Source organism: Polyodon spathula, chromosome 24 (assembly GCF_017654505.1).
Source record: "Polyodon spathula isolate WHYD16114869_AA chromosome 24, ASM1765450v1, whole genome shotgun sequence".
Lineage (NCBI taxonomy): Eukaryota > Metazoa > Chordata > Actinopteri > Acipenseriformes > Polyodontidae > Polyodon > Polyodon spathula.
The window spans coordinates 10010371-10028273 of record NC_054557.1 but is presented as its reverse complement, the minus strand read 5'-3'; the positions used below and the strand labels follow the sequence as shown (position 1 = coordinate 10028273).

Sequence of the window (17903 nt, the reverse complement as noted above, 5' to 3'; positions counted from 1 at the left end):
GCGCATGATCCAAGCACAGAAGGCTGTTATATTTTTGTACACTTTAAACATAAATGTAAAACACTGCAGCTTTAGTTACGCTACACCGTTTATCTTCATTCATTCTCTTCTCCACACTGGTGGTTAATCATTTGACTAGTCATTTGTTGCGAAGTATATCACAATTTAGCCGCTAGGAGGCAGCCTGTCCTTGCAATCAATTCCAATCCAAGGCGATACATAAAATTTTGACTGAACCATTCCATCCTTCATACCCACAATGCATAGAGAGCGACACCAAAATAGCAAGACTTTCAGGTGTCATGGCGATTGTTAACTCTGCTTGAGATCTCCTGTCTCTGCTGAACGGATTTGTAAACAGCGCCGGCTTCAATTAATCCTGGTAGAAAAACGGTCTCATCTCAATGCTGTGCTAATCTAGATTACAGAAACGCAGGAGTGATAATCATGGCAGCATCTGAGCTCTATACAAAGGTAATATTGTGGAAAATGTGCATTCATGTAACATGATCATCCAAGTAATGCTGTGTTCTGATTGCAGTGGATGATTTTGCATATGAATTGATGTTGGTTTTATATATATAATATATATATATATATATATATATAGAGAGAGAGAGAGAGAGAGAGAGAGAGAGAGAGAGAGTCTCCTCTCGAAACATATATCTCATTATATATATACTATATATTATATATAAATATATATATATATATACTGATATATATATATATATATATAACTATATAATCGATATATATATGTGAACCTAGGTTTAGCTGGCTATTTACTTTTGTATAATGGTGGTGTGAATGAGAAGTAACTGCCGCCAGAACGAACAATGGTGCAGATGTGGAATGAATGAATGAATGAATGTTATACTTTTACTGTAGTTTCTGCTGTTAAAATAGCTTCAGATTTTGTATGGTACAGATTATGTTTACGATGAAAGGGTCAATGCAGAAGTTGCTGTTTATTTTGACATATTTACCCCTTGACAAAATGGTACTCCCATGAAATCTGTGTCCTTTAGATGTTCCTAGGAGTATGAAAAAAAAATGTACATTTCCAGGCATTTCTGCTAAACTAAATAAAAGCAGAAAGAAGATATATAATATAAACATATTCTAATTGAATTATAATGCACTGTAGTCGGTTATTGTCGGCAATATCCTCCACTGATAACGGCTTTGGAGAAAACTGTCAATATTTAAAATGTGCAGACAATGCAGAATGTAAAGGTCACATTTAGCAAAATGTGGACCAAAGCGATATTATTTAATAATATTTTACACGAAAATGTTTTTTTTTTTTTTTTTTTTTTTTCTATTTTTCTGTGGTCTTATTTAGACTTTTGTTAACGAATAAATACAACACAATTTAATAACGGTCTATTTTTAGAATGGCTGCGTTTTGAGGCTCATCTGATGCTGATTACTGGCAGTACTCGAGTGTTTGCAAGACGCAGACTGTCAATTGAATGAAAAATACAGGATCTGGCAGACGCAAAATGGGCACGATGTGCTACTGCACAGAAAAATGCTTTGGTGTATAGAACGTTTCCAAATGTCTGCTGTATATATGCAAATATAAAATCAAACGCGATTTTAATTACAGCATTGGATTTGTGCATAAGGTTTGTGTGTAGTTGGATTCAGAGACGATTGTACAAAACAAAAAACTCATTAAGTATAACCAGATTTATTATTATTATTATTATTATTATTAGTTAAGTTGTAGTAGTACTAAGATAATGTTTCATCCCCCATAACATCCTTAACTCTTATTGTAGTAGCTGATTATAGCCCTAAATGGAATAGTGTAAGCTATTTCATTGGCGGGTTGTAGCGTACTGTATGAATGGTATCGGTTCTTGATTCGTTTCCCAGCTGTGTAGAGTTATGCAGTTTACATGAATTGATCGGGTAGATTAAGGGAGCTGTGTAGTGTGTTTTGTTACACACATACATGGTTATGCTTTTTTTTGGTGGGGTGTGTGTGTGTAAATGTCTTTATTGATAGTTTCAGTAAAATAAATAAATGAAGAGTATTGTTAATACTGAATGCCCCAGTTTATTTCTGCTGGTAATGTCAAAAGAGGTGGTATGGTGGACCCTCCCCTAGCATCAGCAGATGACACAGAGCAATGGTGTAGTTCTGAAATTTAAAGGCACATTGTGCTTTATTGAAACCTCTTATGCCACTGGCAACATCAGTAAACAAAAGGTTATACACAGCAGTCACAGGAAAAAGGAAAATGAATCTTTTCACAAAATGTCTTGTATGTATATAATGTAACATTGTGGCCAATTCTGTTATTTGTCATTGATGGCCTAGGAAGTTAATATTACTCTTCTGACAAAGTGGCCTGGTGAAACTGGGGTTTTAAGTGGAATATAAGCACTTGTTACAGTATATTCAAAGGCTTATCCTTGTTTTTTGTTTTTCATTGTTAAGGATATAAAGGAAGGACAAACAAAGGAGAAACACTTGCACTGTGTAACATGTGATTTAGTATTAATGGAAAGTCCTTTACATTAACACAGTTTCTGACATGCAATATATACATTCAGAAAATAAACAAAGCCAAGTGTTGAAAATCTGCTGCAGTGACCTGTGAAATAGAACCGATATAGTGGTTCTAAACAGTTTTTTCAATGGCTTGGACTTTAATTAGCCCAAACAGAAAACTTCTCAATGTGGTGAAATCTCAGTTAACAGTGCTTTATTGTTGCTTATTGTGTGTTTTTTTTTTTTCAAGCCAGCAACTAACTACTTGGTTGGATGAATTGCTTCTTTCTTTGTTCTTCAAGGAACATTGACTGGATGCTGCAAAAAATATTACCCTCAGAAGAAAACGTACTAGTTCATCTATTTTTGAAGAAACAAGGACAAACGTAGAAAACAACAGTAGTTTCAAATACAAAATGATAAAGTGCAACAAAAAGGACAACCAACCATGTCATACATAACTTAACATTATCTTTAGATAGCTTTATTGTTAGGACTGGCTATTTCTAAAGATGTTCAGATCACTTGCTTCAAGCATTTCCCAGGAAAGGGAAATTACATCATGATGATGCAGGGTTGTATCTGGTCTGCTCTGGGATGCAGGAGAGCAATCATCATCTTACACAACCCCCAGCTCCCCAACACAAAGAGGCATTCATCATACGTGATGCAAGCCTGAGGCAAACAGAAGCACGAGGGACAAGCAGTCTGTCCTTTTGAATAACATGTTCTCGGATTTATATTTCCAGGAAGGTAGGCAGAGCTGAAATTGCATTTGGTTTCAGACTCATAGAAGGTTGGCACATAAAAGCCTACTGTACATGGTACCTTGATTCAGTATAATGGTCAGTGTGTTCCAAAGCTTAGCTGTGAATACATTTCAAAGAACCAATTACAATACAATGCAACACAATACAGCCTTCATCATATTTGTGCTTATTTACAGTAAACAACATAGGTAGACTGGATACATTTACCTGCCTTTTAAAATACATTTAAAGATCATATTAGGTTAACATAAAGCAATGGAAAGGGATGCAACATTTAATTCGTGATTTTTCTTCTCTTAATTTGAAGGGTACTGTGATGTCACCTGAGACTCCATCCTTTTTTGATTCAGTGAGCTAATATCTATGAGTCTCCTAGACTGTGCTATGCTAGTTGTCTAGGATAACGAGTAAGTTGTCTACCACACAGTTTCTACAGTAGCCTTCGTTATACTTGTCTCATTTCTAGAAGGGTGGTTTAGCAGCCAGAGAAAGCCAAGAAAGCACTTGGGACCAATAAACTGTCTGCCAAGGTAAGGTACAACTCCAGTCTTGTTGCTGCAAGACATCGAAGGAAAGATGACTAAAAACCTCAGACACAATAGACAGTGAGTGCCACTGCGCAGTTAGGCTATATATTATTCTCTAATCAAGTTTCATCACTGCCTTGGAAAGGGTACATTATGGAGATGCTTGTTTCTTGTGATGGGATAATTGCTAGGGACCTCCTTTAGCACCAGCTATCAAGTGTAATTTGAGGTGTCTGGAGGATGTCAAAATGCCTGTCTATCTGTCTATCATGGTACATTTACTAGAGTACCCCTTGTCCAGTTGTGATGCAGCTTGCTAAGGAGTGATTCCATTCCAGCTCAGCAAATCCAGACATCTTTTAGAGTGTCACAATCTCAGGATGTGATCCTAAGGAAATTCTTTAGCACGATACCTGAGAGTACAGTATATGGAAGCATCTGTCTGTTTTAAACTTTCTTTTTTCCATGTGAATACAGTGGACGTAGGACATGCAGATCTAATTGTTCAGGCTGCCGATGGGTCTGTTGTATTTTGGAAGAGGGATGATTGACACTGACATGCTTGCTTAAACATCAGCTGCAAGCCATTAGGGTTTCCACGCCAGACCTCTATTGTTGCATGCACCTTGTCCCTACACGTTTAGTGCATGAATTAGTGATGCCAGTCTTGTTGCTCAGCTTTCAATATGATGTTTATTTACAATGCAGGTTTAGCTAATTAATCATTTAAACAGGACACCTGTGAGTGCACTATCAAAACTTATTACAGTCGACCATGTTAGCCTGTTTGCTTCCACAGAGCTGCTAAATTAAAGAAGGATCACTGTGGTCATGTGTTGGTTGGATTTTGCCAAGGGGCGGGCTATTAGAACAAAAGAAAAAGCAGACAGCTGTGTGTTTGCATAAACGACAGAGGGCTTGTGCATCAGAAAAGGCTTTTACAAACATCCTAAATGTAAATGTAAAATATTCTGTAGCTGGAAAGGATCACAGGAATCTGTGTGCAATGTCTTGGGCAGTTTGTCCCAAGGAAATCCTTGTCACAGTCTTCTGTGATATACTTTACTGTGTACATGATTATTCTTTCTGAACTAATGCAGTTTCCAAGAAATCTAAGTCCTTAGGTTAAAACAAAAATGTTGAGATTTTTAAGGGTTTAAACATAAATGTGCCCAGAGGGTTGTTGATAATCTAGAATCACATAGACCAGACATGGTCATAAGACCAGCAGTATTCATAATTTTATTTGCGGTGCAACTGATTAGAATACACTCTCCTCTTTGTGCATCTAAGGAAAGAAGCAGAAACACCAGTGAAGAGGTTAAATAATGCACACCCAGTACAGATTCACCATCCAGTCAGAGTTAAGCTTTAGATTGCTGTGATATTGACCTCCTACTAGAAAAAATATAGGCTCCTCTGTGCCACCATGGACAGTCTTCATAAAGTGTGACTTTATCCTATCCAATCCATTTTCTAAGAGCTGGCTACATTTCGTGTGCAGAAGGCACTTCACAATCTTCTACTGTAAGTCTTAGAATGACATAGTGCTCTGCAAGAACCTGAAGATGCACCAAGAGTTGGATTTTATGTTCTTAAAAGTAAGTGTTCAACTTTTAAAAAAGGGAAATTAGATATTGTTTAGGTTATAAAACATGTTTGGGTGGCAATATTTAAATGGATAACCTTTTTTTATGATTTTGAATCATTATTTTCAATAAGAATACAACAGAAAACACCAAACATCTATTCTCTGGTGTTCATTTCTTATTTCTTACTTCTCAATATTGCTTGGATTTAGGTACAGATTTACTGAGCTTGTCATTGCGTCAGTATATTCAGTACAAATGTCCTCTGTATCTTTGTGTTGTTATTTAGCTGGCTCAGATGTTTCCTGTCTGATGGATGATTCCACAGTTTTACACTGAGCGCTGCCTCTTCGGTTTGTCAGGACAATGAAGTGTAGTATGTAAGAGGCTAGTTAGCCACTTGATGGCTGTTGGGCTGTGAGTGTACCTGGCCAAGTCTGTAAGATCAGATGGGACTGAAGGAGGTGTATTTATAAAGCACACAGCAAGTTAAACTTTGTATATGTGTTAGTGAAACATACATGCAATTTATTATAGAAACTGAAAACTGATGCCTTGGAGTGGTGTTTGTTTTTAATAACCGAAAATAACCAATTTTGCCAAATTTTAATAAAAAACAAACGAACAAACAAAAAAACCCGAACTAAACAAAAAAGGAAAATTTAAGCCCTAATTATTATATTGTAACTTATATAATAAAATAAAAACAGTTCCCATTGGACAAACATTACTACAGAAACCTGGTTTAGGCAGATTGTATCCCATTTCAATAAAACATATCTCAATATTTCAGTAAGCTGTTATCAGTTAATAAAGTAAAAATATGTGTATGACCCATACATTTCAGTTTGGAAGATACCTTGCTAATAGATGCAGACCCTGCATGTTTTACATTCCCTGGTAGTAAGTGAAGTGTGAGAATGATCCAAAAAAAATGCCCTGTTTCATGTGCATGATGAAATCCTTCTACAATTATATGTGATTCCGTGTAAAACATTAATTCATGCCCCTGTATCACACAGTATTGCATAAAAGATACACTTTCACAGTCAGTACTACATTATTAAAGGCATGAATCACAGCAGTAAAGCAGTAAAACTGTTGAATGATCCTCTGTCTCCCATACAGATGCCCCAGTAGTGTCCACATCACTTGATTAGACGCAGAGGCCCCCCTCCTCCTGCCTATGGGACCAGGGCTGAGCAGATTGCTGCTGCTGCTACATGATTACTAATGCATAGACCCCCTCCTCTTTTCCACAGTGTGTAAATTGCTAAATAGAGATCAGGAAGTGCTTGTGGCAAAACGGGCTACCTTTACTAGCCTCTCAAGCTTTTCACTGCTGGAGGCTTGGGTTCAAATATCAGTGGGCTTGAAAGTTCACAAATGTCACTGTTTTGATTGTGGCTCAGTTTAGCCTCCAATGGGTATTAATACAAATCAAACGAAACGAACCCCACTTTGCTTTCCCAGCATGGAGTAGCAAGGAGTGTTCGTCTCTGGACTTGTTATTTGGGTATCAGTGTCTGGGGATGTATGGAGGAACTTGTATATCCGTCCGTATTACACACCTCCTTTTCTTACATGTATGAAGGCCATAGTGAGCTATCCTTTTATGATCCCTTTATTTCTGTATTTCCGGTAGCATGTGTGCTACCAACATAATACACACCTGTTATTCACTTTTACCAACGTTGAAAACAAATGTTTTTAGATCACAGTCTATCAATGAAGCAAGTATGATGTTATAAGATTACGCAGAGAAGCACTTCTGGCCCTTGGTGATACTTCCCTTGTTGGTCCAAAGTTCCCTCGTTAGATCCTAGTGGAATTCTGTAGCCAATTGATTGTTGAGGAAAAGCACCAAAGCGGCAGATTCCCGCATGGACTCAAGGATTAGCGGCGCCTCCTTCGGATTAGCAGATTCATACAGCTGTGGTCATACACCTTGAATTTTAGGATTGCGACATAATTAAATTTCTTATTGGTTAGCAGCTTGAAGAATTTTGCACTGCTGTTACCATGGCAATGCATTCTTCTGAGCTTCACTTTCCTGTGCTGTCCAGCAGCTTTCTTAAGCACTAGCATTCTTCACAAATTTTAAAAAGATTTCATTGAGAAAAAAGCAAACCACTTTTGCTCAGTGCTTTTTGCACGCAGCATGGTATCTTAGATGGAAAGAAACGTATGCTAGCTACTGTTTAGGGTCGTGTAGCAATTTTTTTTTTTTTTTTGTATTTAAAAAACAAAACGCCAAGAGCTAGTACTTCAAATGATAGGCTTGTAAAACAGTCAGAAGACAATTTTAGAACACCCTGCAGCTTTAGGTACAGCTGGTATTAACATTGACAGAAAGCTATGTCTATGTACAGAATTAGCACCGATAGGATATTAGTTAGCAATTTCTTTTATGTTTTCCCCAGTTTTTTTTTCTTTTTTTTTTAAGCTGTGTATGTTCTTGTTATAAAAAGACTAAGAAAAACCACGAAGACTGCGAGGCTAAGAAGGTTAACTGGTGTGGCTCCAGCTGGCTCGATACACTTAATTATGTGGTAACAGGGAATTTGAACCAGTGCTGGTATTCACGCTCAGTGTCAACGTTGAGACCTGCTGTATAACATGGCTGATGGCTAGTCACCTGTATAGAGAACTGAAAGGAGTAATAACCTAGAGTAAATAAATAAATCAAAACCTGCAGTACAGTAGAACCACAGACTTTAAACTGAGCTGACCTGTGGGGATAGGTTCACAATGCTGGAGCCCCCATCCTGTCTCAGAATGCCTGTTGAGTAAGGTCTTAGCCTGACAGTGGATGGACAGCTCGACTGTGAATAAGGTGGTGTTTGTCTGTATAGTTCCGAGCTGCTGGAACACCCTCTGAAACAGCAGCTCAGAGCGCGGTTCTCTTTGGTTGTACCCCTTAGAGGATGGAATTGTTTGCCTCCCATCACATTGCTATTCTCTTGGTAAAATGGGAGGTGTCTGTACTGTTCATAGCCTCTTAACTCTGGCTAATTGTCTTGCAGCAGAGGAGCACTGTATTTATTGATACATGACCTGTACAGAAAAGAATGCACAGACAGGAATGTTTTTAATCTTTGTTGCTTAGTATTTGGGGCCTTTTCTTTTTCTAATTAATCTGTGCAGTCAGAAAGCCAAACCAGGCCATACTGGTTACAGATGATATTTTCAGGGCATGTTCAATATCTTTTGTGCACAAAAACCACATTTATCAGCGGGATATAAATTTTTCTTCTTTTTTTTTTTTTTTTTAAGGCAAGGTTGTGAGTTGTTTTGAATTAATTCTTTCATTAACGCTGCACAGCTTCCACTCCTGTAGATGTGTGTCTCTTAGAAGCCTGTCTAGAGTATCCAGGGGTTGTTTCTCCACCTGTCTGTTATGGGGTTTAATCTATGTTTTAATCTATATTTATAGTGTCACTAAAGATAATATCAACAAGAAGTCCATGATAGACCTTAATCTAATTTTATAAGCCTTTGATAATATTTCACAGTATTTTAACCTATATTGGTGATATCTCCTTAACTAAGTAGCAGTAGCCTATATGTTTTAGTTGCTTGTGAAATTGCTCATACTAGGGGAATGCAGATTCATTAATATTGTCAGATTTATGTTATGGGATGTTTCACACGATGACTCACCATAGACATAATGAAGGCATACTTGAGGTTCCATCTAGAATAAGTCAGTACAAATGTACTTTATTGTCAGACTGCTGTTTTCCCTTTACAGCTTTTAATTGTGTTTTGGTTGTAATGTTTTGGAGGCACTGAATCAGGTCATTCTTTACGTTGGAATAAACCTGCTTTCATTTTTTTCCAGGCCTCTAGACAGTGCAGTGCCCCATTTCCACTGCCTTTCCCCAGGAGTAACTGAACTGGCCGGTCTAGTTAAAGATGGCTGTCTACGTTCCAGTGTCATTTTGTTAAGTATTGATGACAGAGGAAGTAGTAGTGCATCTGTAAAGGTCTCTTTGGATTGTGGGATTGATTGAATATATGTAAACAAGCGAAGACGGACGAAGTTGAACAAACATTTGTGGCTGTTTTTATTTTCGGTCTTTATACACTGTCAGTAGTCTTATTAAGTTTTGTCACGCAATAAGAGAAAAGTGGTGGAAAACAGCTGCAATTGCTCCAAACAGTTTCTCTCTTTAGCACATGCTTTTCGTTTTGTCTCTTTAGCACGGTTTGGCCTCGTTGGGTATGAGATACGAAACTGTACTGTCTGAGATGGAGCTGAAGTATAGCTGAGCATCAGTGGAAACACCCTCCAGCCACACCTCGCCCAGACTGTCCAGCTCCTCCGCAGTATACTTGGGGAAAGGCAGTGGAAATGAGGCATAAAATGAAATGCAGTGAAGAGTTTCATCTCATGAAGATGCTTTGAAACATGCGTCTGTATAAATAGCATTTTGCACTATGCATAGGCTTTGGCCAGTTTTATTTAGTGAAATCGTAGTTGGTTTGGCATATAATGTAAGAGGGCTCAGGGAATGGTCTGGCATCAGGAATACTGGATTAGCCTCAGTTAAGTCTTTGCTAATTCCTATGCCTGATCCCTACTTTGAAACTTTGACTAAAGCTTGAAGTAGGATTAGTAGTGGTGTTTTCTCGTGGTTACCTTTTAAGCCAGTACTCTGGTGACATCATTGGGAGGATATACTGCTTTCTGTTTCCGTTATCTTTGTTCTGTGCAAGCAGTGGATGTCCTGGAGGAATTGTGGCTGTACGGCAGCCATGATGAATGTTCAGAGAAACTGGTTTTCTTTCTGAGTCAGTTGTGTGGTAATTACATCCTGTTTAACCACAGAGCAATCTAAGATCCCTTCCACTCCTAATTCTGTGTGAGGTCTGTTTGACTCTTGAAGTAAACAGGCTGAGGCGTTCCTATGGTAATGAAGTTGCTATAGCAGTTATTTATTTACATTGTTCCTCATTTTATTTAAGGCTGTTCTCCTCTGTGGCTCTGATAGACGGCTGCTTTTTCGAAGGCGACTGGCCTAACTGCGGCTTCCACCTTGCCATCACTAAACAAAATGGTCTCGCACTTGTTACCGTTTCATAGATTTGATAATGGTTCTACTTACTACTGGCACTGCTGTACAAGGACACAGACTGTAGCATGAGTACAAATAATACAGTTGTACTATATAATACATATCTGTTTAATAATTTCAAAGTCCCAGTCCCACTGTCGCCCTGCAGAATAGTAATGGTTGGTTTATTCTTTTGCTGGTGTGATTCCCTTTTGTTCTGCCAGAACTCAACCTTGAGGAGACGGTATTCTCAATTCACTAAAGGAGCCGGTGCAAAGTCCTGCAGAGAGAAGAAGACACTCTGTGCTGACCTGTGAGTCATGAGGACTGATGCCCTGTTCCTCACTCAGGCACCCTGAATGTTGCTGTATTGCTGTATGTGCAAAAATAACAAACAAAATAAATGTCTGTTTTGTTACTGGTTGTGTGACGCTTGACAAGTGAATGACTCAGGCACCCCCCCGCCCCCCCCCCCCCCCCCCCCCCTTTTTTTTTTTTTTTTTTTTTTTTTTTTTTTTTTTTTAGTGTTTTTTTTCAATTGTCGTACACGACGCATGTACGCTTAATTTCATGATCGACTTTGCTAGTAGATTCGTTTGAAAGCTTTTGAATGCCCTCTTGAAATGATTTGCCAGCGTGAAAGAAATCATTTAGGACGGTGTAGCTCGCTGGAATGCAGCTTCCTTCAGTCGGAGGGTCATCTTATAAAATACCGTAAAATGTATTCATTCAAGCTGACAAGAATGTAGTTTCACTTAATATTTTATTTGACGTAGTAATATAACTCAGTGGTCTCGGTAAAGGCTACTGGACAGGTTAACTCTTATGAGTGCTTTGACAGCTTGCTTTATAGTTTAATTATTCCATTTCAAATCGACCCCTACCTGTATGTCAATTACTTCTTTCTGGGGGGGGGGGCTCTTTTAAATGATTATTATTTAAACTGCACAGTAGGTCTCCCTCCCTCCCTCCCTCCCTCTTCTCTCCCTGTAAATTACTCTGCTTGTTGAGATGTGAACTACAGCAGATGTTGGCTGTACTTTAGTCACACACAATTCTTACTAAGTGTGAAAATAAGTTTACTTGTTAAACAGCCAAAAAGAATAAAAAAGTCCAGCCAGTCCAATATCCACTAGGGAGAGCAACTTACTCTATTTAATTATGTTTTATATAAGACTGTACTTGTGTTTTTCTACGTCTGGGCGCACACACTTACCCAGACAGGCTTTTCACACAGCAGCCCTGAACAAACTGGCTGTACTCTTTTTAAACTCCGCACCTGGCACTAATTCACAATAATTCCCAGGTGCGGGTGATAATTAAAGAATAAATAAAATTAAACAATTAACACAAATGTTTTTGGGCAGGGAAACTATTAACCCCTTCCCTGCCGTATTACACTATATATATATATATATATATATATATATATATATATATATATATATATATATATATATATATATATATATATATATATATATATATATATATATATATATATATATATATATATATATATATAATCACTGGTGATTGCAGTAGCTACTTTTAGTTAGTGCCATCAACACAAACAATACTTTTCTTGTTAAATGGCCCTGGTGTGTCTCATGACCAAGTGCATTTTGTTTATGGGACTGGTCTGCTGATTTTATGAGCTTGTGAGGCTCTGATGATGACACTGCATTAGAAATGTGTAGTGTGGGAAACAGTTGAACTTTTTATTGCTGCATCATCTGCTGAGATGCTCAAGCCAGATGTTTGTTATGTCAAAGGAAGTTAATTGGAGTGATGCTGGGTAAAATGAGGCCTGCTTTTCTGATGTTTATTAGAAGTGTTTTAACCCTACAGGCCAGGAAAGAATGATTAATCCTTCACATAGATCTTGCAATCAAGAATATCTCATACAGTAAGAATTGAACCAGAGTAAAATCCAGGAGGGTCTGGGACAGCCCTAGGTGAGTATTTATTTCAAGCAGTCAAGCTAGCTGGTAGCCATCAACACATAAGTAAATTAGATCAAAAATAATCTAGTGTTAATGTTCATGGTGTTTGTAAAGCATTTGAACATGTTGTTCTATGATGTGTTATTACAGTATTTTTCAGAATATATTTAGGATCTGTAGTCTTGTTGAAAAAGTATCTGACAGTGGGTGTGTTTAGAACTTCATTTTTGTATTCTTTATTTATTTATTTAACCCCTACTGGAGAATCCAGCCAATGGTGCTGAGGGTATTAACGTTGTCTTCTGAAAAAAATACAAATAGGAGCTGAATGTGAACTTGGTCTGGAACTTTATAATCAACCGTGACATTCAAATATTAATGACATTCCAAATGTAATAGTGATATCTGCAAATTTATAGTTTTGTTACAAGTCATGCAATACTTTATCTGAATTCAACATAGGCTAAATGCTGCATGTTTGAATGCCATTTCTATCTGCGGATGACAGATATATTGCTTGCTCATTAATCCTTTTGTGATGTGCACATGGTAAACTCTCAGAGTAAGAACCAGCAGATAATTGGTTTCCATGGTTGCCATGTTTTATAATGATGATTCAAACATGTTGCCCTTTATTCCTATGTCAGTACTGGCAAGCCTAGTTGTAAACCTATTATTTTGTGAAAAAGAAAGCAGCTAAATCTGATGTATTGTAAATATTTCAAAAATGTTCATTTGTATGCTTATTTGTGTTTATTTTTCTTAGTTACTGTAAGAACTAAGAGAATCTGTTAATACTTGTTTGTTTTTTCAGGGATCAGGGAAAAAAAACAAAAAAACACATGGCTTTTGTTCTTTGCTGATGTACAGTACACTGGCTCTTTTACACCTTGTTCCCCATAGACTAGACTACAGTGATGCGTGTTAAGAATGTAAGAAAAAAAGAGCTGTCATTTTACTAATTACTTGTTTGCTTTGTCAGTTGGGAGAGATAACGGCTGTGTTTTGGTGTGTATGTTATGTTGTGTTTTCTTTATATATAATATAAATTCCCCTGTAAATAGAAGTAGGATTATCTTGCTTTTATATGTGTAATTTAAAGAAATTACTATCAAAACCTAAAATACTTTCTATCTTCTGCTTTGCAACCATGAAAACTCTGTTTACCTTTTCAGCTGCTGAGCAGGTGATGGTGGTAATGAAACAGGCCGGCAAGGTTGTATACAGACGTTTCTTTGTAACATCTGTCAATAGGGGGTTTGTTGAACCTGTATTTCTGAATCCAATATTGCAACCTTGAATGAAAGACTAGTGTGTGATTGTGTGTTTTCAGTAGGTAACATGAAAGTAAACCACCATTCTGGAGAGACTGGATCACTAGTTTATCATTCAGGACAAGGAGTTTAAAATTCATATTCTCCTGGATGAAGGGGTGCTACGAATCCAAAACCCAAAGGAGAGTAGGCTTAATTAATATCCATGGTTCAGTGGTGTGAAGGAGGGTTTTTAAATACATTTGAGGAAGGCTTTGCTGTAATACACTATGGGCTTTCCTTGTTAGAGAACATTTACTTTTACTTGGAAAGTGTGGGCTAGCTGTGCTGTGCATTCAAATATACAATGAATGTGGGTTACATGTTAAACGGTCTCTCTTTTAAAACCATACATTTCAATAAAGGCTTAAAGCTTCAGAAATATTTGAAGAGACGAATCAGAAACTAGGCTTTGTCAGATTGATGAGGTTCCAAATCTGACACGTTCCAATAAAATATTCAGATTTGGAAGTAAACTTAACTAATGTTAAGTTGCGTGATTGCATTATTATTTATAGTATAAAACAAAAAGAACCAGCAAACTGCTCATCTGTAAAAGTATAGGGTAAATATCCCAGAATTATACTGTGTATAGTAGTAAGATGGAATGAGATAACAAGCTTGTTTCCCATGGTAATTTAGACTGGTTTCCATGGTCCTTGTAGGTTGGTCACACACAGAGAAACTTGTTATTGCTTTAAAAGTTTTGTTGAAGCAAAAAGTCATTAACGTCCATCCATAATACATAATACTGTACAGCTGTCAGTGATATGTTCTACAGTACTTTCCTCCCCACGCAGTACCCACTGTGCTTCAGCCCATCCAACTATTAATTCCCTGATTATTAACCACGTTCTAATAACATTCCTGGGTATGAGAGTGTACATGCATTCTCGCATGTGATTTAACTGAACAGCTGTTCCTGTGAACTTCCCTTGATGTGAATGCATGATGACTCTGAAAGGTGAAATCTCTTGCCAGCGAGCTTGTGTTCTGAATGCACATGTTCTGACCTGTCTTGTTTTCCAGCTGATAAAACATCCCATTAGCTAAAACAAGGAAGCTGTTCTTTGAAATTAGTGCAGATTTACAATTTTGCTTGAAATTGAAGTCTCCGATTGTTTTTAAGATTCTGGTTTTAAGTTTTACCAAGTACACACCAGCTTGTTGCATATAAACTGGCTAATCAAGCTTGTAGTAAAACCTGGAACTGGTGAAAATGCTATGCAATGTCATTAAATTAAACATCATAAAACTCAGAACTTCAAAGTGACGTAAACATCAAAGAGTTTGAAGTAATACAGTGAATAGCAGTTCTAGTCTCTTGCTTTCTGACTGAATGCTAAATCCAGTGTAAGCTGGGGGGCTGGAAAGAATATGTTGCAAGAATTGTTTAAATGGTTTCACTCGCCAAGACTTGCAAAAACTAAAAATGTGAAACTCGATTGCAGCCTTGTTCATACACGATGTGTGGTAAGAGCTTTCAGAAACTTGGCTGACTACACTGATTTTCAGGTTAGAACTTCCATCGACTCATATGTACAAAGATGACAATGATTGAGTTACAAGGAGGATTTGTTTAAGGGATAAGAAAGGACCACCGAGAATGCCAAATTGATAGTTTCCTGGAAAATGAAATTACACAGTGAATTCTACAACAGTTTAAATCTGTAGTCTGTGTCCTGCATTCCTGTTCAGTTTTATACTGAAACATATATTTCGGTGGGCCTTTGTTTTGCTACATTCTCACTGTGTTGACAGTGCAGTTCAGTATTTGGCAAGAACAACCATTTTCTTTGTCCTGTAAATCTTAGCAATGTTTGAAATGTTGGTCACCTCTCTCCTACGACGGAATGACATATTAGGAGGGCCCCAACGCCTTAAACACCTGATGTTCTCTTAACAAAATAAATGTTGGGTTGAGTGGATAATTGCATGATCTTATTAGACATAAAGTTCAAGGTACTATACTTACTGTACCAGTTAGTGTCAGCCTGAGTTCTTGCAGTGAGTCCCTCAGACATGTGATTGGAAATGTTACCATAAACCAATGTGTCTCAACAACAGCTGATCCATTGAACTAAAAATAGCAAAAAGAACCTTGACGTGTAGCCGAGTTTTTATTCATTTTGGTGTTGATGATCTGAAATCAATTTGTCGTGTTTACATGAAATATAAATAATATAAACGTTTAGCTGTATTGGGTCTATACCTGTAAGTGTATTTGTATAAGAAAGCAGAATGATGGTAATGAAATAAACACCATTCTGTACTCCTGTTGATGCAGCACATGTTAGTTCACAGAAAATAAAATAACTGAATCACTTGACTTTTTGACCTGATATTCTGATATGTAAGGTCACATATTTATGATGTGTACATCAAAAGCCAACATCAAATGTAGGCTTTATTTAGGAACTATCCGTTGGTGAAATGCAATAGACTAGCAACAGATAAACAGCTCTGTAATGACTCTATTTACTTATATGCAGTGCTCAATTTGTGAAACAGTCTTTTTTTTTCTATCACAGAATTAAGGCTACAGTTCACTATGATAAAGTATTATGAATGTTAAAGCTACCTCTGGGGTTTCTTGCTGCAGTTCTTTATAGTAGGTACACTAGGAAGTACTCTGTGTAGCTTCCTTGAGATATTAAAGCTACTGCTCCCTGGGGCATTGATGCTGATTACTTCATCAATGACAAGCAGTTAGTAAGACTAGAGCCTCTGTATTAACCAACACTATTGGTGTGCATGAAAACCAACTGTTGCATAATACATGCTATTGTTCCGAGTAAGCCTTTAGCCCCAGCCTTATTGACTTGCCAATTTCTATTCAGCTTTAAATTACTGTGCTGGTAAATTCACGTCATTACTGAAGGACATACTGTAATTAGTTGAATTAACTGGCACTAATGTGATTGAATACTGGTGGTACTGTATATGACTGATAATAGTATGTGAAACACAAATAAGATTAATCTGTAATGGACAAAATGGATTGTGTCTGTAAAATGGGAGATGCCAACAGGCTGAAACACTACAGTATTCCAATACAAGTCAACTACAAGGCCAGAAATATACCTGGTTTCCTGAAATCTCACATTATTTCAGTAACCATGAAACCTGTTTACTCAAACCATGAAGCCATATCTGTGAAACATCCAGTCTACCTGAACCCACTGTGTAGCTCTTCTTATTGGCTCGCTCTTTCTTTCTTTCAGCATGCCCGGGTATGGGTCCCTGATGCAGAAGAAGTCTGGAAGTCGGCTGAACTTCTCAAAGACTACAAGCAAGGAGATGCATTGCTTCAGCTCAGACTGGATGATGGCACGGTAAAAATGACCTGGGCCTGGGAGGAGACAGACTGGATTAGGGGTCCTGGTGCAAATCTGAGCTTCTCTGGGCATGCGGTCATTGGAAAGGGGGGTGGGCCGGGAGTCTTGTTTGAAAACATGCTGTGAGCAGTGTGACTTAGTTTGCGCAGGGTCCTCAGGTTGTAAGCTTTCTACATTCCTTACCCGAAGGAGCTTTTAAAAAGTACATTTTACTTCAGAGATCACATCAAAGGCTGCTGCTAACCTAATATGTATGTGAAATATAATTAGGGCTTCTGATTTTCGGTTTTAACCGATAAAACACGCTCTCCCCCGATACAAAAATAATTAAATCAGTGGATAGCCAGTAAATACTGGAAAGCACCGGAAATACTGGAAAGCACCGGAAAAACTGGAAAGCACCGGAAAAACTGTGGAACTGGTTAATCGATTCACATTGACTTTACCCTTTCCACGAAAAAAAAAAAAAAAAAAAAAAAAAAAACTACTACAAAAATAATAATAAATACATTTCCCTGTATCAGTGATTAGTTCTGAATACTTTAAACCCGTCCCAACTATTGAGTGATAGCACATTCCTACATTTCTATTGGAGACTCCACTTATGAGATTTAAGACGAGATTACAATCAGGGTGGAGGCTTGTTAGCGGGATTTAAAGCTGTATTAAAGTTAAGATACAGAGGATTTAAAACAGAATTGTGGCGAAATGTACAAAAATACCTACACACAAAAACCCCAGAAGAATGTGCCTGTGACCAGGGGGATTTCACTGTGGAAGACAGCAGAGGAAACAAGGTACAACTTAAGTGTGCAAGTACTGTCGAGTTACTATATTATTGCCAGAAAAAA

General features: G+C 37.6%; 1 protein-coding gene across 9 annotated transcripts in view; it reads left to right on the top strand.

Moving 5' to 3' along the window:
• Window positions 1-293: 293 nt before the first annotated feature.
• LOC121299021 (unconventional myosin-Va-like) overlaps window positions 294-17903 on the top strand; it is a 61126-nt gene continuing 43516 nt past the window's right edge. For all 9 annotated transcript variants that reach the window (XM_041226470.1, XM_041226469.1, XM_041226467.1 and 6 more), the window contains exons 1-2: window positions 294-474; window positions 16939-17049. In XM_041226470.1, coding sequence (XP_041082404.1) covers window positions 448-474; window positions 16939-17049 — 138 coding nt within the window. In that variant the 5' untranslated portion in view covers window positions 294-447. The remainder of the gene's footprint in view (window positions 475-16938; window positions 17050-17903) is intronic.